At 36.6% G+C, this 24,642-nt stretch overlaps 2 protein-coding genes across 2 annotated transcripts in view; one reads left to right on the top strand and one right to left on the bottom strand.

The window, feature by feature from the left end:
* KIAA0825 (KIAA0825 ortholog) overlaps positions 1 to 5,671 on the bottom strand; it is a 401,025-nt gene extending 395,354 nt beyond the window's left edge. The window contains exon 1 of the mRNA XM_060009154.1: positions 5,592 to 5,671. The gene's annotated coding sequence lies outside the window, so the exon portion shown is untranslated. The remainder of the gene's footprint in view (positions 1 to 5,591) is intronic.
* Positions 5,672 to 5,766: 95 nt separating this feature from the next.
* Positions 5,767 to 24,642, top strand: part of SLF1 (SMC5-SMC6 complex localization factor 1) — a 66,924-nt gene continuing 48,048 nt past the window's right edge. The window contains exons 1-5 of the mRNA XM_060006991.1: positions 5,767 to 5,860; positions 14,146 to 14,259; positions 14,428 to 14,503; positions 15,858 to 16,098; positions 21,447 to 21,609. Coding sequence (XP_059862974.1) covers positions 14,146 to 14,259; positions 14,428 to 14,503; positions 15,858 to 16,098; positions 21,447 to 21,609 — 594 coding nt within the window. The 5' untranslated portion in view covers positions 5,767 to 5,860. The remainder of the gene's footprint in view (positions 5,861 to 14,145; positions 14,260 to 14,427; positions 14,504 to 15,857; positions 16,099 to 21,446; positions 21,610 to 24,642) is intronic.

Genomic DNA, 24,642 nt, shown 5'->3' with positions numbered 1-24,642 from the left:
AGATCCATGAAGTTAATATTATCATTTTACCGATGAAATTGGGGCTCAAATAATTTAAGTAACTTTCTCAAGATATTACATAAGTTCATGAGTTTGAGCTCACTCAGGTCGTCTCTGAATTCAGCTGTTTAACATTATATTGATTTGCCTAATTAATCAAATGACAATTGTGTCCCTTTTTACTTTTTAGTATTAGATAATTTGTCCTGAGAACTTTATTCAGCAAAGAATCCCCCAAGTGATTTAAACAGCTATATATGTTCATTCTCTCTCTCTTTATGGGTGTGTGTGTGTGTACGATACGTTAATAGATAAAATATTAGCAATTTAGGGTATTTCTTGAGCTGCCGCCTATTTGTATTTTAACCAAAATTTACAGGGAAATAGCTGGAGCACTGTTTCAAAAACCTGCCTCCAACAACAAATCAGCAATTGAGGCTGGAAGGCAGTATCCTCTGCCCACTTTCTGAGACTTTTTAATATAATTTAATGTAATTATGCTGATTTTTGCTTTTGCTTCCTGACTCAACTGCAGCCTTTGAGTTCACATTTCAAAAACTTCCTTCACCAGAGTCACCTGATGAGATGAGTCAGCAGTCTGCAGACTCATCACTTCTGATGACCAAACCCTGGTGTTTTACCAGCCTTTAAAATGACGCAGCCTAGCCGTACTGGGCGGAGCCGGATGTGGAGCAACCGGGCAGCAACTCAGCAGTATCCAAGCCCTGGAAGGGAGATGGTTGGTTTGCTTGTTTGCTTTGTTTTTCTGTAGAGAAGGCATTGTGAGAGGACATGGAGCAGAAGGGAGTGATCTCAGGGGACCCAGGCACAGGCAAGTCAGGAAATCTAGGCAGATCCAGATATGACCACACCATGGTCATATGGTGGGCCTGGGGTAGGGGGTGGTCCTGGTACCACTCCTGGGAGAGGAAAGCCACGAGTCCCCTACCCCCAGTCTACCCTGTGACTTCAGATGGGGAAACTGAGGCTCAGAGATGAGTAGGTGGTTGCCCAGCGTCACAGACATCAGGAAGGGGCAGGAGCCAGAGAGGATACAGGAAGGAGGGGTGGGAAGACCTCATAGCCCTAGACAGCACCCGTACCCTACTCCCAGAAGCCCACTGCCATCACAGCAGTGTGCCAGTGCCCAGTAGCCACCCCGTTGGAGCAGTGAGCTTGTAGACAGGACCGTGTGCCTGTGGACCCGTCCCCATGTGAGTCCTCTTAAGGTGGAGGCCCAGAAACTGGGCCCCGTGACCCCTCAGAGCCCCCTCCTACCTCTGGCCCAGCCTGAGGAGCGAGTCGCAGCTCACTGTTCACTAGGATGGAGAAGGGTACTCCCAAGCCAGGAGGGGACTTCCCTGGGGTTGGGGTTCAGTGAGTAGGTGCTTGGCTGGGTCTGGAGTGGGATTAGGTGCATTTTTCTTCTTTTTGTAATAAATGCGTATTATTTCCGTAACAAAGTAATCAAATGCCTACCCCATCCTCCACCTGATCCTAGTTATACAGAAAAATCATGGCTCCTTGTGGAAGGCCTAACATCTTTTTTTTTTTTTTTTTTCTTTTCCTTTGCGGTACGCGGGCCTCTCACTGTTGTGGCCTCTCCCGTTGCGGAGCACAGGCTCCGGACGCGCAGGCTCAGCGGCCATGGCTCACAGGCCTAGCCGCTCCGCGGCATGTGGGATCTTCCCGGACCGGAGCACGAACCCGTGTCCCCTGCATCAGCAGGCGGACTCTCAACCACTGCGCCACCAGGGAAGCCCCAAGGCCTAACATCTTTAAGATGACCAGTTACCCATAGCTTGCCCTGAACTCAGCGTTTTTACCTTTTATCATTAGCCTTCACCCATCCCACGTATCTAATATGTATTCACTAATCTTTTCCGATACCTTTGCATCCTCCAGTGGAACATTCTTCCCTCTTCCCCCCTACCAAAATCCTCACCATCCTTCAACGCCGAAACTTAGCATTACCTTCTTCATAAAATCTTGCTTCATCTGTCCTATTGGAAGCAAAATTTCTTTTCTCTGTGTTCCCATCGTTTTGTTGTTAAATGATTCTACGTCAATTGTCGGTCATACAATAACTATTTGTGTATATAACTTGATCTTTCTTAGTAGATTATAAGTGAAGATTCTTTATCTTTGGCTAACCTATAAAATATGTTTACATTCACCAATCTTCTTTTATCCTCAAAAGATGGGAGATGGGGGGGGAAGAGTCAATATTTATTTAATGCCAACTATGTGTCAGGGTATTTGAAGCTATCTCACTTAACCCTCACAGCACTCTTCTGTATCCATTTTACGTATGAAAACATAAGCTCACAAAGAATCAGAGACTTATCAGGGTCAAAAACTGGCAAAAACATGGCTAAGATTTTTTAACTCTGGTCTTATTCTTTGCATTACAAAAACATAATTGTACATCTATCAATGTGGAAGACACCAATAAATACATGTAAAGCTCCACTCATAAAGATTTTCTAGCACATTAGAACTGCTTCATTCAGATAATGCTTGGGACCCAACTAAAGTCAGAGGATTTTTGAGCCAGAAGGGACTTTATAGATCATTTAATCCAACTCTTATGTTACAGATAAGAAATATGATCCTCAGAGAAATAAATTTCCCTGTGTATATACCCAGTCAGTAGATGAGCAGGATTAAAATCCAGTTGGAGGCAGTATAGGAAAGTGGTTAACACTGTGGCCTTTGGAGTCAGCCTTGGTTCAAATCACAGCTCTGGTACTTAGTGACTGTGTGTAGCCCCGGAAACTTTACAAAGCTTATCTTTTGTCTTCTCATCCCTAAAAGAAGGATGATACTTACCCCATAGTGCTGTGAGGATTAAACGTAACATTGCACAGCAGAGAGTAAGCAATAACAAATATTAGGTATTCTCTTATCTCCTGTCTCACTGCCTGCTCTTCTTTGCAGGACACCACATTGCCTTTTATGGATGAGTTGTGGAGTGGACAATACATTTCAGGGTCAAAGTGAGTAAAGATAAAGAAGTGTGCATTTATGTGGTAAGTCCCTTTAAAAAAAAAAATGTACAAATATTTCTCTGCGGATAAATAACACTTTTAAAAGGAATTGTTCATTCAATAAATATCTATTGAGCCCCTACCACATGCCAGGCACAGTGCTAGATGCTGAGTATGAGATCAACAAAACAGATCTAATTTCAACCTTGATAAGCACTGAAGTTTGATTGAAAACAAAAATATCACTGAGATCTACCTGTGGGACATGCAAAACCAAATATCTTTCACAGAAGTCAATACAATGTAATGGATATTAGTATTTGAAATGAGCTATACATATATACTTGTGCCTTTTTGTAAAACAAGATATTCTTTAGAATTAAGTTCTATGTCATTTCTAGTGCTGGTCATTTCAACTAGATTTTAGTAAATTCCTTGATAATTAAGCTATTCTATTTCTTTACATAAAATAGAATATTGCAAGGTGTAGGTTTAGTTAAGCATATTCTCCTGAAATATGTTAATCACCATCTGTCTGAGGGTTACAAGACTGGAATAGAACAGTTTTGCTAACAGCCAGTACATAGTAATTCCTTACAGGGCATCACAAAGTTCAATTTTATGAATCTGTGCTCATTCACTCATTTTCTCTCTTTTTACATACACACAAATAGAAGCTGCCTAAAGAGATAGCTGATACTCAGGTTTTGGAGTCACTAATATACTGATGGTCTCTAGATTGCTTGTATTTGTTTGAGTTAGGATGATAAAACTGGCTAAGGATCAATACAGAAAAGAATTTGGATTATTCATATGTCAAAATTACCTTATGGTGATTCCTTAAATCCCTAACACATTCCTTAATCCTTAACACATTAAGGAATTAATTCCTTAACAAATTCCTTAAATCTCTTTATACTCAAGTTTTGCTATCCATTTGATTTTGGAATGTGATATACTATCCAATTTTACCTGAGAGTGAAAAGAATGATTTTGTTATTTATGAAAGGAAGTAGAGAGCACAGTAAAAAGAGCCCAAGTTTGGAGTCAGGTAGACTGGGTTCAAATCTCAATTACCAATTAATTGTGTAATTTGTAAGAACATCTGAGTCTCGGTATAAAATGTTTGCAAAATAGGGATAATACAATTTTTCTTGTAGAACTATAGTAAGTTTAAATAAGATAATAGCTGGCAGACAGTAGCTCTTTGTGGTTAGTATTCGTGGTTGGCTATATTAATTTAAAAAGAGATCACGAGTCAAGAGCATTGATTTAAAAACAAAACAAAACAACACTGCTTATCTAAAAACTAGTTGCTATATAGAAACATATAACCTCCCTTAAATTATCAATATTTATAATCCTTGCAACTGGGGAAATAAGGAAAAACTACAAGATTTAATAAGAATGGCAAAATTGGGACCAAATGAGATTATAAAAGTTTGAATTGTTAATCAACAAGGAGATTAGTGTGTTTGTTACTCTCAAAAGGTAACTAATCAAAAGATTAGTGTGTTTGTTACTCTCTAAAAGGTTACTCTCAAAAGGACCTTAATGATGCATTAAGGTCCTTGAATTGAATAATGCATTTTTCTTTATGGTAGAGTTATCCCTAGAACTCTTTGTGGAACTGGCTGTTTTGAAGGGGGAAAAAAAAAACAAGCAGCTGCCTCTTATGGAACAGGTGATTATTTAAATATAAGGTGGTGAGTGAAAACTTACCTGAAAAACTGCATTACTCAAGAAAGAGAATTCACCAAAAATAGGTTCTCTACATCACATTTTTAAAATCTTCAACGGAATGAGCACCTTCCCTCACATTACCTCTTCATCGTAAGCAATTTCTCTTTAAAGCTATTCTAACTCAGACCTTCATCTAAAATTCTCCTGAATCTTTCATTATCGAGGAAGCCTGGAACAGTGCAGAGGCACTCCTTTCTGAAAGCACATCTATTCCTGACCACTCCTTTCCAAAAGGTAACATGTGTATCTAAAGCCCATGCGTGAAATTTTAAGCTTGCTCTCCTATCTCATTAGCTCATAGCAGCCAGGAAAACAAAGACCATTCTCACCCAATTCAAACGGCGGCGGTATCGTTGAGTTCTAAATCAGGAACGACCCCCCTCATCCCACTTCCAAAATATAAAAGGTGCGCACTTCAGCCGACTGCCTGTCTCCCAGGCATTGCACCCCAGGATAATGGAAACAGTGCTCAGGAAAAGGATGGTAAAGCAGCTCTCGAAAATCGAGGGTGACTAAACCCTGCCAATGGGAGAGTGTGGACACTCCTTGATCATTGGTAGAGAGACTGTACTAAACCGAGTCGCGGTAGAGGTGTCTTTGGCCTTGCGCAGGGGCACTTGGGGACCCGAGGTAGAGCTCCAAGTTGGAGATAGATACTGCGAGTGGAGAAGACCGTAAGTCGGAATCTCAAGGCCTTTTCCCGCAGCACACAGGGTCAAGCGCCACGGGGCTGGATGGGGACTCCTGGTTCTGGTTCAACCCTTTCCCGCTAATTACTCGGTCCGGATAAGATGCTACACGGAGCCTCGGGCGGACGGAAATACCAGGCCCAGGAGGCAACCCAGAAAAATCACTCACCAGTCTCCCACCTTCAGCGCAGAACTATCAGGAGCCTAGCGCGCCAGCCATAAGGAAGCCCTGAACCCGCTCAGACGACCCTGACGACGGCTCGAAAGCGTCACTGACAACCACCCGGAAATGGCACAATAGCTTCCGGGGCCGCGGAGCGCGCGGCGGGAAATTATTTCCCAGAGCCCGGATTAGTGAAGTAGCAAGTGCTGCGGCTGTCTTCTTGCGTGTCACCGGCGCCGCGCGAAGGAAGCAGCCCAGGAACTCCAACCAGGAAGGTAAAGGGCCTCAGCTCGGAAGACACAGTGTACCCTGACTGTGTCCTCCGTGCCCCCGAAGTTTCTGCAGCTCCCAGCTATGAGGCTGGGAAGGGGCCGGGTAGAGCGGTGGCGGTGCTTACCTCTGACGCTTTCCGCAGCCGTCGTTGGTTCGCACTCGCCCGACCCGCCGCGCTCCGCGCGCGCGTCGATGGGCTGCAGCCGCAGACCCCGCCGCGCTCCGCCCGTGCCGCGGCGGGGACGGCCCCGAGCGCCTCTGCAGTGCAGGGCTGAGCCGCTTCCCTCGCCTCCTGTTTGCGCAGCTCCGCAGCTCGGTCTCCTGCCAGGAAGGCGCTAGGCCACTCGCGTCTCTCGTTTCCATAGAACCGACTGGGACGCCTCTCCCTGAGTCCCAGATTCTTGGCTGCTTTCCATAACTTAGCGTCAGTGCAGGTGGTGGGAATCCCCCAGGCCCACCTTCCTGTGAAGAGGAAAATGCTATCATTCATTTCTCCCTAGTAGAATTCTAAACATATCCAAATGGTAATGAACATCTCTGCAGCTACTGTAGGCCTTGAAACGCGCGCGCGCGCACACACACACACACACACACACACACACACACGTTTCCCTAAAGGGAGCGGGAGTGGGGAGGGGTGCTGTGTTCCTGGGGATTATGATATTAGCTGTTGGAAGGCAGGGAATAAGACAAAGTGGTTATCCTGAGATTTCTTCTGCTCCCAAAACCTCTGATTGAATATTGACAAAAACGTGATCTGCTTTGAGTACTCTATATCAGGATTTGACCCAAAACTTGGACGGAGCTTGATTTTGGAAGCGTCAAGCTATTTTTGACTGATGAATATCCTATACCAAAAAAAAATTTCCGTCGAGGCATTAGGAATGAACATTTAAACCGAATTTCCAGTGTACGTGTGACAGACTGCGCCTTGTAAACTTTTGGGTTTGTTATTACCTTATGCCTCATTTCCCAGAAGTACCTATTGATGTGCAAGATGTTCCCATTTTAGGCAAGTTTGACTAACCAGTATTGGTGTTTAGGTGGATTTTTATAAGGGAGTTAATTTGATTATGTCTAAGTTAACTCAGAGTGTTAAGTTAAATGTACTAGAATGTTTAAATACTTGAATGTATAAATTTTTATTGTGAAGACAATTAGGCTTCAGTAATGCAAATGTGCTCCTATTAGATCTGTTTTCTAAGTACAGATTTTCTTTTACCTTATTGACTTATGTTCGATTATATGATTTAATATTTTCTTCCCTAAAGCAGAAAGCATAAGTCATGTTAAACAGTCTTTGAAAAAGTGGTCAAAGGTGAGTTTTTTCATAAAATTCAAAATGCTTAAGATTTCATAATAGGTATCCACAATTTACACTAATGTCCAAAAACATTGTTTTTAAGAAAACCAATAGTATAACTTTATTATCTAGACAGTATTTCCCTCTGAGATAATCTTTTCACTGTTTAAGCAAAACATTTAAAAAATAAAATCAATAATTCCATATAGGCTCTGAAAAAACAAAGTGAAGCACCCTCTTTCTCAAAAATAATAACTAAAATAGTACATAGTACATTTTATTTCACCTGTTTCCTATTAGCAAATTTAAGGAGAGTCAATTAAAAGTAATATTCTATTTCTTTCTAAAGACATCTTACTGCTTAAAAGTAAAATATCCCTGAAACTTTTAAATTCACATAGTTCTTACTTTCTTGATATCAGAATTACTTTGAAATAAAAAAACTGTTTTGTTATTATTGATGGAGAAGAAGAAAAGCCCATATGAATTAGTCTGAGTCATTAATACCAAATCCACTTTGAGAGGAAAATAATAAACTTTTTCATAAGAAAAAACAGCCCTCTTTAGATTGTTCCTAGAAATGCTTTGAAATTTTAGACAGTGTTATTTTTCTGAAATTAATTTGTAATTATGCTTAAATATTTTCAGTAATACTGCTATCTAAATGTCACCCCACCCTCACAGATTCCTTTTCATGTGATGTATGTTTCTCTTTTATTATTTGAAAGTAGATTGTTTGTAAAATTAAAATTTGGTTAAAAGTATTCAACTAAATTCTGAAATTAAAGTCAAAGTGTATTGTAGAAAGGACATACCGTTTGTGCAGAAACAGACTTAGATTTTTAATCTTGGTTTCACCATTTACTAACTTTGTACCCTTGAGCTAGTTTCTTAATCTCTCAGATCCCCCATTGTTCTCATCTGTATAAGAACGGCAAATAGCACTTACATTTTCAAGAAGGAAATGAGCATATACGCAGTATATAGGCCACAAAATCCTGCTTGGTCAATCTCAGACCTTATGCTACTACTAAGTAGTACAAAGTTCCTAGGATACTAAAGCAGGTTTGACTTTCATCCCCCATGGCTAACCAACATGTTCTGTCCTTTCTTTTTTTTTATCCCTAAACATCTCTCTCATTCATCTTGCTTCTCTTAAGGCCCCTTTATCCCTAAAACTAGCATCTCCAGTGCAGCCTGTGCCTTGTACAGTACCAGATAGATTGGACCTCTCTCTAAGTCCTCTTAGCCTTTCATTTCTTCCCCACCATACTCATTTTGGTGCTACTTCTCCACTTCCTCCCTCCACTGCTAAGTCAGTCATCAAAGAGACTAATTATGACTGCTGCTTTCCGAAATAATGCCATTGAAGTAAGAAATCCCTGAAGTCTCACCATTGGTGACCTTAGTCAAATAATTTATATATATATACGCACAAAAACACATGCATACATATCTCTGATCTTTGAAGGATGGGACAGGAAACAGATACTATGTCTTTAAAAAAAAAATTTCCAAAGCCCAGCTGAATTATATTAAGCCAAAGGCCTAATTTGGCTCCTAGGCCAAGAGGATGCAGAATTCCTAAACTCCACTTGACTTTATAGCATTCAGAGCCAAACAGGATTTTACTCACACGGTATGAGTAGTGTGATTTGTGTGTTCCTTTTGTAGTATTGGTTAAACAGAGAGCCAACACATTTAACATTATTTACTTCCCAGTTCAATGCTTTAGATAAGAGAAATCATAAAAATCTTTTAAACTCTTATATTCAAAGCAGCAATATTGATTGAATTTAAGGATTGGTATGTCCTTTCCAGAAGCGGGAAGTTTTAATGATTTTCCTTAGTAGGTTTAAAATCAAAGTAGAAGTAGGTTTAAAATCAGAATAGTTCACTAGAGTAACAAACATTAAGAAACCACTAGTTTTCAACCTGTTGCCTTAAAAACCATGAGATACTCAGTAGTGTGGAAAAAGACCATGATGTGATTTTACATAAAAATTAAGATACAGAACTATATAATCTAAATTTTGTTTTTTAATATTTTTTCACACACAAACATAAAACCTTCAAGACAGACCCCTCCCCCATTCCCAAATGTTAACGATGGTATTACAGAGTAAAGGAATTAGCAATTTTAATCTTTCTATATACTTTGTAGTATTTTTCAAATTTTATATCCTGTGTTAATTAAAATTAAAGCACAAATTGGTAAAAGTTATTTTGGGGGAAGTTTTTAGTTCTTAAATGCAAATATATAAATAAAACTTTTTAAAATAAATCCCTTATTTATCTTAGTTAGCAGCATACAATTTATAAGATGCATTATAGTCTCAAAGTTCTATAATAACCTGTGTCTGATCATAAAAGAAATTATAATGCGAAGTAGGAAAGGTTTATCCTTATTTTTCTGTCCCAGACCTCTATAAGCATCTCGCACCTCTTTTGCAGCACTTTCCCTTTCACCCAACTGTTACACCCTGCTCTTTCATCCTCTTTTCCATACCAGACCTTTCTATTCATATCTCTATTACTGCCTCTGTTTCTCTGAGTTCTCTTAACATATTTTAGCTATGTGTTATATTCCTGAAAGGTGTTCTAGCTACGTATCATATTATAAAGAATTCATAGACCTAAAAGCTAGTATGTAATAAAATGTTCTTAATTATGATGATGACTGCTATAGGTTTATTTGCATTTCTAACTGGCACCAACTGCAGAAGAATCTCAGGCATCAGGGATAGGCCCATGTGGGAGATATTTTGGGAAAGTCCACACCACAGAGACAGTTGCTTGTTCTACATAAATGCCAGCTCTGTTCACAATCATTATCTCCTTAGTTGTGTGTATTATATGATTCAAGGTAAGTAGATTGTTTTTTAATTTACTACAAAATTTTTAAAAATTATTATGAGAGCATTTCCTTGTAACTAAGAATCTCGTGTATTTTTTAACTTTTTGACAGTAAAGATAAAATGTCTGTTAAAAATAAATGTTTTTGTTTGTTTTCTTTTCCAATTGTGTTAGGATAGTATCTTCTGTGTGAATACTTCAAGGATCACCTCCTATATTTTCTAGAAAAATATCTAATTTCTAGAAATACTACTCATACAATTATATTGCAGTTTATTTACTTTATTTCTTGAGCTGCAAGACTTCTAGCAGTTAGCTTTTCATCTTCCATATCCCAGAACCTATTACCAGCACAAAACTTGACTTTGAGTTGTCTGAGTCATTGATAGGTATTGCACCAATGTTGTATAGTACTTTCTTTGGGTTCACTGGTATATCAGGCTATTGTTTATTGTTTTCTTACTCCTGCAGGGTCATAGGAAGAGCCATTAAACCACTAATTTTATAAGTATAAATCTATCTTTATCTATATTTGTCTATGTCTATTCTGTTATATAGACATAGAACTATTTTCCCATGTAACTATGAATTAGATATGTGGTTATTAGTTTGTCATGTGATGTGGTATTAAAAAGCATTGATAAATGTATTGTAAATTCTGTTACTTCAAGTAGATCATTTTATTATAGGACTGTATTAGATTAGGTTAATGGAATTTGTTCTTTAAAAAAGCTGTGCTAGTTATTGTGTACCATCACTGGGATTCACAATTCTGTGGAAGTTTAGCTAATAGCCCAGTTTTTCTGATAAACTTGTTAATGTTATGTATTCTAAGTTTTTTTAACACTCGTATTTTCACACTGTTTGAATCAGGAAGACCAGCTTTTTCACTTGTATTTCTTACTGGCCTTTCCACTTTGCTTGTTTAATATCAGTTTCATTTTACTTGTTTTTCAAAGGAAAGAAGTTGCTGTTAAAAAGGCTTTCCTGATTTCTACCATTAAGCACCATTGGTCCTGTTTTCATTTTACTGAGGACTCTTGCTTTCACAAAAAATGCTGTTAAATATGTAAAGTGGCTATAATTACTCCATCATAAAGACAGTATGATTTAAGGTGAAAACTTTGCATTATACACGACTCAAATAAGTCCAAGTTATTTAGTAATTTATGCATCAAACCAAAATATGTTAAAATGGCACCTTGTTAATAATAAACATTCAGATTGTGAAATAGCTGTTACTAACTTGATCTAAATGAGGAACATAGTGTAGTAGATTTTTTTTTTTCCTTATAGTTCTGTATAACATATTTAGTTCTCAGGAAGTAGAAAAATAAAATTTAAGACAATTTTTAAATAAGACTTTTTGAGTGGTAGCATTACAGTAATTTTTTCGTTGCTTTCTGTGTATTCTTATTACTTAACAGTAGTTTCTGTATGTCAGCATTTTAAAATAGCCAGATGGGCAAGATTTTAGGTTTTTAAGGCTACTCAGACTTACCTGAGCATTTCTTGAAATGGCAGCATTTCTTGAAATACCTACTAAATTGTTTTTCAAACTCTTAAATACATAAATAAAATACAAGTATAATAGTAGGCAAAATGTATACAGTTAAAACACTTGTATTCCTCTGCTAAAAATAGCTTTCAAGAACTCTAAAAACAATTAGATTGCCATTTCCAGTAGAATATCAAGGTGGTATTCACAGATATGTTGAATTTCACTAGTCTAGTGTTTCTGAAAGGACCTGTTACTTTCTAAAGGAAATTTGCTTAAGGTCTTTGTCATTCCCTAGAATTAGTGATAGCAGTGTTTCTGCCTAGTTTTGGTTATATGCCTTATAATTCCCATGTGGCTTTATTGTATGTGTGTTAATATGTGTTCTGCATCAGACTAATTCATTATTATTTCTAGTAACAGAGGACATTTTCGTAAATTTTTTATATATTACTATTTTATATTAATGGATATTATCACTCGAGCTATGTTATTTAACCCATGTAAGTGGTTTGAAAATTTGGATGATTAATACAGTAGAGTTCCTTATGCAAGAAGCTACTTACATTTTAATTACTGATGATAGTATTTTACATGTTTGATTATTTCATAAGACACCAAGCCCTACTGTGTACACCTTATAATTTTGTACTGGCCAAACTTATAGAAATTGTTTCATCAAAGAGCCTTATCTTTTTTTTTTTTTAATTTTATTTTTGCTCCGTTGGGTCTTCGTTGCTGCGCGCAGGCTTTCTCTAGTTGCGGTGAGCAGGGGCTACTCTTCGTTGCGGTGCACGGGCTTCTCATTGCGGTGGCTTCTCGTTGGCAGAGCACGGACTCTAAGCGCGCAGACTCAGTAGTTGTGGCGCACGGGCTTAGTTGCTCTGCAGCATGTGGGATCTTCCTGGACCAGGGATCGAACCCGAGTCCCCTGCGTTGGCAGGTGGATTCTTAACCACTGTGCCACCAGGGAAATCCCAAAGAGCCCTATCCCTAAAGACACTTTCTTTATGTTCTGTATCTTGAATTTTGGGTTTTTTAGGGGTTAATACGTAATATCCCTTTCCCTCCTTTGGAGCCAACAGAGAAATATAAAAGTCAGATAGGTTGAGGTCAAAAGATCACCCTTTTTACTGAATAAAAATTGGTTTAGAGGAGGTGGATTTGATATGCAACTCCAGTGTGTTTCTTATTACATAACTTCTGAATTGATTTACCCACCCAGGCAGTGCAGTACTATTACTGGCAGCTCCTTATGCCATGTCCACGTGCATTAATATGAACCATCTTTGTAAATATGCAGATGTGTCTGGCAAAGCATATTCAGTTAGTTCTCTCAAGTAGCTTCTCCTCGTAAAGCAAGGAGTGATGCAGGGTAGAGAGAGAAACCAGGAGTGCTATTACCCTAGCAGAAGTTTCACTCTTAACCCTGAGTAATGCTTTAAATTGTTTATAGTGAGACTTTCTTTCAACTTCTACTCTAAAATGAATCTCAACCTTTAAATAACTACATATGCGTATATAGTTTATAGGTATTTAATATAAATATATATATAACATGTATATGCAGCCTTTGAAAATAGAGGTCCTATAAAGAACATTTTTAATTTCACCAGTTGTCTATTACAAGTCCTGGTAATAGTTTTTGTTATAATTTTTGAAGTTTACTTTTAATTGTTTTGAAAGAAGCCAACTGCTGTTGCTCAGCCTGTGGCATTAAGTGAATACTAATCCAGAGCTAATGGTGACAGTTGTTAGAAATGAAAAAATTACCCTGATTTCTCTCCTCACTGCTTTCCTCATCTTTAATGAGAAACTAGATTTTCTCCAAGATGATCTAGGTCTGAAGTTCTAACCTCATGTAAACAAAAACAAAAAAAGCTGTATTCTAATTAGAAATGCTGTGAATTTTCCTTTTGTTGGCCAATAAATGTACCACCTCAAATACAAAGTGCTTTGTGAACTCCATTGAAATATAGGTTAATGTCCCTATCAAAATATATTTGAAACCCACGTGATTTTTTCAGTCTACTTTGTAGGTGATGAAATTAACATATATATAGCACAGTTAAGAAATGTAGATTGGGAATAACTTAGTATATACCTACTATACTAAATTATTTGTTGTAAGTGCTGTGGTACCATAAGTTTATCAAGTTCTCCATTGATTTATAAATATTCTTCAATATCTGTCCACAGACACTTTTAAAAGTTAGTATGAGATCTGAGGGTGTCGTTGTCCACAAGTGTCCTTGTTTCCAACGCTCTTAGCAAAAACAATACTTTTAAAATGAAGCTAATATTATGCTAAAATTTTATAAGTATCAGTCTTTTTCTGAAGAGTTACATTCATCATTGTGTTTTAGTGGCAAGTAATGTAGTAATGCAAGCTTTCATTGTTCAGACCAGAAAACAAATCTCACTTTATATACAGCCACATTTTGAGAAGATCGCTTTTAAAACTAATTTCTATTGCACATAGGCAGTTTGAACATTGGTATTTACAATTAAGCCTTATATATTAAGTAGTTTTAGTTTTTATTTTTAGTATTCGTAGTTAATAAAAAATAATGTCAACCCTGTGAATACTATCTTTAACATATGTTGTCTTCTTTATGTGTATATGTTAGATGGAAGATGGTGCCCCAAAGCATATTATCCAGATGACAGGATTTAAGATGGAAGAAAAAGAAGCTCTAGGCAAATTGCTTTTAAAACTAGATTGCACTTTTATCAAGAGTGAGGTGAGTACAGTAACTTAAAAAGTTCAAGATATAGTTGAAGAATAACTGCAATTAAAATGTTGGCCTAAGAATGATAAAATGCACCCTTGATATTGCAAGAATAGAAAAAATACCTTAAAAAGGAAATCTTCCGAAGTAACATTTTTTCATGTGGATTTTTCCTTCCAGAAATACAAAAATTGTACACATCTAATAGCTGAACGCCTGTGTAAGAGTGAGAAGTTTTTAGCAGCTTGTGCAGCAGGTAAGTTAACTACCTTCCTCTCACCTTTGAAAAAAAAATCTTCATGGTGAAGAAAAAGTACCTTAATCTCTGGGAAGATAGTGTGTTTATTATATCAAACGTAAATGTGGTTCTTATATTTTTCTGAAAATACTTGTTTATTTATTTGGTTGCACCCAGTCTTAGTTGCGGCTCCAAGGCTCCTTTAGTTGCAGCTCCAGGACTCCTTAGTTGTGGCATGTGAACTCTTAGTTGCAGCACGCATGTGGGATCTAGTTCCCTGACCAGGGATCGAACCTGGGCGCCCTGCATTGGGAGTGCGGAGTCTTATCCACTGCGCCCCCAGGGAAGTCCCTGAAGATATTTGTTTGATATAATATTTTTGCTTTGATTTTCTGAATAGAACTTTGTAACACTTGAAAAACGTATTAAAGAGGCAGAAATATTTACTTCACCTAGTAAGTGCTTCATCTAAGAAAAAATATTTTAATAAAAAGGTTTGGCACAAAATGCCGCCCCCCCCCCCCAAAATCTTTTGTTGAAGCCTCAGGGATTTGCAGTCAAGTTTCTTTTCTTTGATCTATCATTGGAAGAGTTACTGTTTTTGCTCTCTTGCTCCTGTTTCCCCTGCCGTCCATGCTATGAAGCAATCATTCTATTTTATTTTTCTAAGATTTTAAATTCGATAAACCTAAATTAGGGCTTAGTGTCTTCTGCCTTTGTCACTATTGATGTTTTTCATATACTTTTCTCTCCTGTGATTGATTTGGCATATCATTAGTCCACTTGTTTTACTTTTTTTTTTTTTTGCAGTATTTAACTCAGGTGAATTTACCATTTTTTAGAATAACTTACCATAAAAAAAATTTGTATTCATTATTACCTACACAAATGAAAACATATATTTTCCCTGCTTTTTAAAAAGATCATTGATGCCCAGATCAGAATGTTGTTACATATCCTAGAAAATTCTCTAACTCAGTTAATTTGTTTTATATAGTGTAACAATGCTGTAAACATTATTGGAAAAGTTTTTGGTATAGCAGGAAGAATATAAACCTCACTCAAAATGGTGAATAATAATAGTAGTCATAATTTAAGTAGTACCACATTTTATTAATCCTTTGGTTTATATTTTACTTAGTAACAGTTAGAATTAAAATTATTTATTATGGGAAAGTTTACATACAATGTTCAGTGATGTTGTAAGCCTTTCACTATCAAAAAATTTAGGAAAACATAGTTCAAAGATAACATTGGCAATGTAGAAAAAGGTGTTGAAAAAGGCCACATTTTATTTGATATTTGGTCTTTATTGTTTACCATTTATCAGAACCAAAATTCTTCTGTGACTGACAGTTCATTTGCTTTCTAGGAAAGTGGGTACTAACTAAGGACTACATAATTCATAGTGCCAAAAGTGGCAAATGGCTTGATGAAACAACTTACGAATGGGGATATAAAATTGAAAAAGACTCCCATTATTCACCTCAAATGCAGTCTGCACCTAAAAGATGGCGTGAAGAACTGAAACGCACTGGTGCTCCAGGAGCCTTCCATAGATGGAAAGTTGTCCTCCTTGTTAGAGCTGATAAACGAAGTGATTCTCTTGTAAGGTGAGATTTCATAGAAGCTAAAGCAGTGAATGTGAAAACAATTTTGGTTTGCTTAAATATCTTTTTGTATTTCTTTGCAATTATTCATTTATTCCAAATGAGCCTTGATGATTTACTCTTTGATCTCCTAGTTAAGCCATTCTGCACTTCTAAGCGTATGTGTCTGATGGAACAAAATCTGTTTTATAAGTATTGCATTATTCTCAGGGTCTCTGTTTCACTTTACATGTTATTTCTTTGCAAACTCAAGTAAAATCTTTATTTTAAATTGGAAGATATTTGTTTTCAGTTGTGAAGCACTTACAGTTTTTTGTAAGTGAAGTATTACGTTAAACAAAGGCTTTTTTCTAGGTTTATGTGGTGTAGTCTTCATGGTTCATACTGTTTCCATCATAATTTCATTTCTTTTTATCTTTTACACCATATTTTAAGAAGACTTCTTATTGGGTAAACTGTATTCTTAGACTGCTGTGACTCTTTTTGCCGGGAGAGCATGGTCTAAGGGCTTTTTGTTACCTTTACCGAAGTGTAATTTATAGACCATAAAATGCACAGATTTTAAGTGTACGTTTTGATGAGTTTGGACAAATTTATGCATCCATGTTACCCATACTACAATCAAGATTTGTAACATTTACATCATCCTAAAATATTCCCTTGTGTTTTTGTACATTTAATTCTGCACCACCAAACCAAACAACCACTAATTTCTCTTTTGTCACTGTACATTAGATTTGTCTTTTTTAGAGGTTCATATAAATGGGATCATACTGTATATACTCCTTTTTTGTAGCTTCATTTACTTGCCTTGTTATTTTTGAGATTCATCCATGTTGTTGTGTGTATCAGCAGTTCCTTTTTTTTTTGTTACTGAGTAGTATTCCACTCTATGTATATATCACAGTCTGTTTATTCACCCATGGATGGACGTATGGGGTTTTTTTGGTTTTGATTTGGTTTTGCTAATATGAATGAAGTGGCTATGAACATTTGAGTACGAGTCTTCACGTAGATGTGTTTTTATTTCTCTTGGGTAAATATCCAGGAGTGAAATTGCTTGCTCAGATGGCAGTTGTACATTTAACATTATGAGAAAATGCCAAACTGTTTTCCAACTTGTACCATTTTACATTCCCACTAACAATGTATGAGAGTTCCAATTGTTCTGTAATTACTTTGGAACTATTGTCCAAAAATGAGGTGACCATATTTGTGTGGTCTATTTCTGAACTTCTTACTGTTCCATTGATATCTATATCTACTTTACACCAAGAATACACTATTTTGGTTACTATAGTATTATAGTGAGTCTTAAAATCAGGTCTTGTGAGTCTTCCAACTTTGTCTTTTTCAAAATTGTTTTGGTGATTCTGGATCCTTTATATTTCCGTATGCATTTTAGAATCAGCTTGTCAACTTCTACAAAAAAACAAGCTGGGATTTTTATTGAAATTGTGTTGAATCTGTAGATCAAATTGGGAAGAATTGAGATCTTAATATTGAGTCATCCTATCAGTAGACTCTGTTTCTCTCCAGGGCTTCTTTAATTTCTGTCATTAATATAGTTTTTGTTGTATAAACCTTGCACATATTTTGTTAAATTTAATTCTATGTACTTCATATTTTGGGATGCTATTATAATGGATATTTTTGGGGATGCTATTATAATGGATATTTTTATATCCATTAATTGACTTTTCTCCTTTAGTCTGTTAATATGGTAAATTATTTTGATCAATTCTTAAATGTTAAATGAAACTTGTATTCCTGAGAGAAATTCCACTTCACTGTAGTGTACTGTCCATTTTTAATAATTGCTGATTCTATTTATAAATATTTTGTTGAGAATTTTTGTATCCTCAACCTGATAAATGACATCTATGAAAAAATCTAAACAATATCATGAATTTTTTTTTTCCACCATAATTGGGAACAAGACAAGAATGCCCCCTCTGACCATTAATATTCAGGATTTTACTAGAGGTACTAGCCAGTGCAATAAGGCAAAGAAAATAAATAAGAGGCATAGAGTTGGAAATAAAGAAATAAGAATACTTGGTTTTATTTCCAAAAGACGTGTTCATATACCAAATAATTTACTAAAAAAAGCTATTAGAACTAATTAATAACTTTAATCAAGATCACAGGATAATAAGTGACTAAATAAAAATTGTGTTTTTATATGCTAGTGATGCAGTTGGAAATTAAAATTGAAAAAGCAACACAACTCTTGGTTTTTGGTGATTTGATTATGTATCCATATATATGTGTGTGCATTTTGTTTATTGTTTATTCATGTTACTTGCTTGGAGTTCTCTTAGCTTTTTAGGGAAACGGGAGTTTTTATCTTTTTTAATTTTGTGAAATTCTTGGCCATTATCTTGTAAATATTGAATTGGCCAAAAAGTTCGTTCGGGTCTTTCCATAATACCTTATGGAAAAAGGGGATGCTATTATAAATATATCAGCTCTCAAAGTTTTTGTCTGCACCTATTGAGATAATTGGCTTTTCTCCTTTATTCTGTTAATATGGTAAATTATTTTGATCAATTCTTAAATGTTAAACCAAACTTGTATTCCTGAGAGAAATTCTACTTCATTGTAGTGTATTATCCATTTTTAATAATTGCTGATTCTATTTACTGATTCTATTTCCATGAGATCTTATGGAAAAAACCCGAATGAACTTTTTGGCCAGCCCAATATTTGTTCTATTGCGTTCTTCTTCTGTAGATCCATTACCCATATTTTAGACCATTTGATTCCATTCCACAGTATTTGCTTTCTCTGTTCTGTTTTTTTTCCCTTCGTGTGTGTGTGTGTGTGTGTGTGTGTGTGTGTGTGTGTGTGTGTGTGTTTCAGTTGGATACTTACTATTGACTTATCAGGTTCAATGATTTCTTCCTCAGTTTTGTGCAGTCTATTGATAAGCCTATCAAAGAAATTCTTCTTTGATATAGTATCTTAATTCTACCTTTTTGATTGTACTATCTTCTGAATTTCCCATATGTTCGTGCAGATTGTCCACCTATTCTATTATATCTTTTAACATGTCATTCACAAGTTATTTTAAAGTCACTTTTTTAAACTTTCAACATGTGGATCATCTCTCTGTGCTCTTTATTGTTTTATCTCTTGACAATGGTTTGGTTGTTGGGTTTTTTTCCCATTTTTGTGTATGTCTTATGTTTTTGTTTTGTTTTGTTTTGCATACATAGACATTCCCTATAGAAGAACAGTAGAGGCTGAGGTGAATAATGTTAATATCCAAAAATGGACCTACTTGTAAGGCAGTTAGTATGGGATCGTTGAGTTAATCTTGTCAATTGTTGAGCTGGCTTTGGGTTTTGTTAGTGCTATTTTCATCTTCAGCGCATCATTTCATTTTATTCCAGCAGTGGTTTACAGTTCCCTTGTGCTTAGCGTGGGGCCTGTGATGCTGGAGGTTTTTTAATCAGTGTTCTTTATTCATTCTCAGCTTTCGGTAGTCCCTTTACTACTTCATCACAGAAGGGCTCTTCATATTCTTCCCCTCTTGCTTCCTACTCATTTCTAGGTTGGGGAGTAAGGGTTGGTGTGTTTTCGTTTTGTTGGATAGGCTTTAGTCTTAAGCATTCTTCATGTTCTTGGTCTCTGGGGTTGGGATATACCAATTCATTGCTTCTGTCTCAATTTCCCATGGCAGCCAAATTCTCCCTTGTATTGTGGGCAGGGTCTTGGGTAAGAGATTTTCTAGCATCTGCCCCAGCATTAGGTCTCTGCTTTGTATTAGTGCAGGAACCCAGGCCCAAGTGTCATTCCTGCCCCTTCTCCAGGGACAGGTGGCTTTTGCTTCTATCCTTTATCCCATTTTTTTTTTTGGCTGCACAGCAGGAAGTTTTCCTACCCCTTTCCCAAAGGCAGATGAGTTTTACTTCTGCTCTTAAAACAAAAGCAGTGCATCTTTTCCTGGGTTCTGAAATAGAAGACTTTCTTACCTTACCCAAATAACTTAAGGCTTTTGCTTTATATGAGAGATGGATCCAGGGAAGTGGGCCTGGTTTTACATCTATCTCTTGTTGGCAGGCAGTCCCCACTGGCCCACCTTCGCTAACAGTGGGGTTCCTGCTGTTACCTGCCCCTAATCTTTTTCATGAATACTTAATAGATGCTGGTGGCAAAGAGCTTGCAACTGAGGGGGGCCCTTCCATGTGTCAGGGACTCTCAGTTATTCTAAACTTTCATGCTGCCTACACTTGGCCTTTAAATTTATTAAGATTTTACCTGATTCTTGCCTGCATTTATGGTGGCTACTTCTCTCTGGTGTTCTGGCAAAAGTGAAATAGTTTGGGTATCCAGTCTCTTCACAAAGGTGCTTATCACTCTTTTGGAAATTCAGTTTCTTGGTTGGCTTATTATCTCAGTTCTCTGATAGGTTCATGAAAAGTTATGATTTTGTGGATTATTTGGCTTTTTTCTTACTGTCAGGTTGTAGTAGTGTTCTCTTGGCTTTCTAAATCCTCTGCAGTAACGAATTTTCATGAAACTTTTGGGTGTGTTTGTGCCTGTGTGTCTGTGTCTGTGTGTCTTCTGAGCCTAAATGTAAAATGTATTTCTTAATGTAGATCAAAGTTATTAAACTTTTTCAAAAGCTAATTTTTAGAAGAAGTTTGGCAAGTTTAGTTCTGTTTTTTTGTGGTCCAGAATGATTTCCTTGGAGGTATGTTGTCTTCTGAGGTAAATACTTTCTTAGAATTCTTGCATTGTTTTTTTTTTTTTTGGCTTATAGAGGTGACTTTTCCTTAGGAAATAAACTTAGTGTTCTATATTTTTTTATTCATCACACCACCACCCCCACTCCCTGCTGCTTCCCCCCCTTGTAAACTTAGTATTCTTGATTCTTAAAAACTTTTCCCATATCAAGAAACAGATAAGTAGAGGCAATAGCATGATTTCTCAAACACATCTGTTCTGAAAAACTTAAAATTTAGGAAATTATTGCAATAGTTATTCTCCGTGGCACTCAAATAGACCAGAGGAATTAATTCCTTTCAGAAAGATCTGCTCCTACTCCTAGGAAGTAATTGATTTAGATAATTTGACTAAACATACTTTCTTTTTGTTTGTTTGTTTGTTTGCGGTACGTGGGCCTCTCACTGTTGTGGCCTCTCCCGTTGTGGAGCACAGGCTCCGGACGCGCAGGCTCAGCGGCCCTGGCTCACAGGCCTAGCCGCTCCACGGCATGTGGGATCTTCCTGGACCGGGGCACAAACCCGTGTCCCCTGCATCGGCAGGCGGACTCTCAACCACTGCGCCACCAGGGAAGCCCCATACTTTCTTTTTAATATACTTTCTACATTTTCATTTAGAGTTTTGGAGGCTGGAAAAGCAAATGTTATTTTACCAAAAAATTCGCCAAGTGGAATAACTCATGTGATTGCCAGTAATGCGAGAATCAAGGCTGAACAAGAAAAAGATAACTTTAAGGCTCCATTTTATCCAATTCAGTATCTAGGAGATTTTCTTTTAGAGGTAAGTAAAAAACAAACAAAAAATTAGTAAACATTTTTAAATGTTTATTTTATAAAATATTGATACAGTGAAATGTAAAAATCAAATTATGTTCTGAGTTTTGAAAGTGCGGTTAGAATTAAAATGACATTTTTAAGACAGTTGCTCTCAATTAAATATTTGAGAGTATTTCTGATAAATCTGAAAAGAACTTATTAAATTTAAAATTTGTCTTATTTTAAGTCTCTACTTTTGTTTTCAGTGCTTTGGTGATGTTTATTACAAAATAATTTTAAGCATTTTAAACCAGAGTATAAATAAAACAGCAGTGGGCTATAGTATCATATGAGAATTCTTCGGTATTTTCCCATTGGAAAAGAGGGAGCTGTTTCTAAGAATTTAGAAATATTTTCCTGTCCTTTTCCTCCACCTACATCTCCTCACTTGGTGCACATACCACTCCTTAAGTAGTTTGAATGGAAATAACCCTAGAAGAATTGCTCTAAAGGTAAGCAAAGAAGAATTTTTAAGAAGCGTCACTTAAGGTGGAAGAGAACCTGCAGTATGTCTAAAAACTGAACCTTGGTCTTCTAGGAAAACTTAGCACCTTCTTCAGTGTTTCCCATCTCGATAGATACTCTACAACCTTTTGTCTAATAATTTATGTTAGAAACCTGGGAATCACCCTTGAAACCTTCCTTTCCTTTATTCCCCACATCTTGTCAATTACCAAGTCCTATTGATTTTATTTCAAATACTTCTTGAATAAACTGCTTCTCTTCTGTACTGACATCATATTGAGTTCATCCTCTTTGCCCTGTGCTCCTGGAATCAACTCCTATTATTCTCCCTATTGTTCTACTTCTTTACTTTTGCTAATTTCCTAGTAACTCTTACTTTTCTTTCTCTAGTCCATTCAGCTTCATCCAGAAGTAACATCTAAAATGCTCTTTCTAAAATAATTCTGATGCTGTCTCTCTCCTACTTAAAACTGTCCAATGGCTTCCCATTGCCCTTAGGATAAAGTTGTAAACCTCTAATACAGCTTTAAGTTAGCACAGGGTTCCTGTCACTCCTACCTTTGCAACTATAGCCTGCTCTACTTTTTCCTATGCTCACTATACTATAACACAACTGCCTTCTTCCAGTTTCTTAAACAGGCTAGGCTACTTCCTACCTCAGTGTCTTCTGAAAAGCTATTTTCTCTTCCTAAAAAGGTCCTTTCCACTATTCTCTCATTCCCTATGCCTGCCTACTTCCTGCTTAATCAGTTTGCAGTTATAATGCTGCCTCTTCAAGGAAGCCTCCCTGGCCCCTTATTAAAATAGTTAGGTTCACCTCTAATGTGTTCTGATATCACTATTTTGCTTTATAGTACTCATCACAGTTGTAATTAATTGGCTGATTACTTGGTTCATGTCTTTTTCCCCACCTAAACCAAAAGCACTGTGTCATCAAGGATGATGTCTGTCTTTTCCATAGTTATATCTGAATCATCTTGCATAAAGCCTAGCACATGAGTTTTCATTTTATATTTGTTAGATTAATAGAGAAATTATGAACAACCCTTGAGTATTCCAAGAGTAGATGTAATATACCATTGTATAATTACCTTTCCCTACTGAGTAGCGGCAGTGTGGATTGGAAATTTGACCTTAGTTCAGAGGATGGATCTGCTTGGACTATGGATAATCTCATTGTCCTTGACAGTGATTGGTCTAGGAATGGGCATGTCAACCAGTTCTGACTCATGGGACATGAAGAGAGGTATGTAAGAGCTTCTGGGAAGTTTCTTTCTCATTCTGAAAAGAGCCTCTGGCAGCCTGGCATCTGCTAAATGTAAACATGGAAAAATGAAACGAAACCATAATTACTACTGGGAGCCATTCTTTGACCATGAGGAGAAGTAGCCTTAGGTTGAAACCAATCTTGTAGACAGCAAAGTGTAGAGACAGAATGTAGACTCTTGTAGAGATACTTGAGTTGCTGGATTAATCAACCCTGAAACCTGACTTAGCAATGGACCATATTGCCATTCTGTGAGGTAACAATTTCCATGTTGTTTACGTTAGTTTGAATTGGTTTTCTATTATTTGCAGCCTAAAGCATCCTATCTGATCTACCTAACTGAACAGTTTAAAGGTAGTATTAACTCTCAACAGAATGAAAACCATTCTTAACTAAATTAGAAAAAGTATCTGAATTTCCCTTTCTCTATGGAAAGAAATGAACAAAATGTAATATGTATTATGCTTTCTCCATAATCGTATTTTGCAGTAATCTGACACAATCAGATTCAGCTTCTGAAGTACTAGAGGGCATTAGTATATCAAGCAAAAATAATAGACAATCTCTAACTTATATTTGTTTTTAGAATACATTGTTTTGTAAGCTCTAGATTAGACAGCTAAGAGTTAGTTCATAACCATTCATTCCAAATGAGGCATTTTGTGATCCCTTCTGAGGATAAGATAGTTAACTTCATTTTGTTGTCTTGCTTTTCTTCTACCTCTTTGGCATAGAATATAATACATTCCTCATTAGATGGATTCTGAAGTGTCCTTTAAGAAGAGTTGCCATATAAAATGACTGAGTCAAAAGTAACAATTGAGCAATTGTTTAAAAAATAGTTGTGTTTAACCTACTTAACTTTTTGGAAAGCCACTTAGTAACAGAATCAGGAGTTATTTAGTTCAGGTTTATAGATACTTGCTGAAGACTTTTGCTGTACCAGTCATTATGCTATGCACTATAGAAAATGAATAAGACCACCTGCCAGACTTCAAAAACAAAATGTGGCATAAACAGAATGTGGAAACTGTTAATTACAATTTAGTATGTATTGTGCAAGGTATAGAAATACAGAAGAGCAAGTGACTAATGTATCTAAATTGTTTGGCCCAAGGAAGATGTCACAAAAATGCGAGAATACTTAGGAATACTCAAAACTTCTTTTGATTATCTGTCCAAGAAATAAAATAAAATGATCCACAGAAAAGTCTTATGGAAATATATTAGTAATTGCAAAAACATACACTTTTTGTTCCAGATCAA

This window comes from Delphinus delphis, chromosome 3, assembly GCF_949987515.2.
Source record: "Delphinus delphis chromosome 3, mDelDel1.2, whole genome shotgun sequence".
Classification (NCBI taxonomy): Eukaryota; Metazoa; Chordata; class Mammalia; order Artiodactyla; family Delphinidae; genus Delphinus; species Delphinus delphis.
This window is presented reverse-complemented; position numbering and strand designations above follow the sequence as displayed.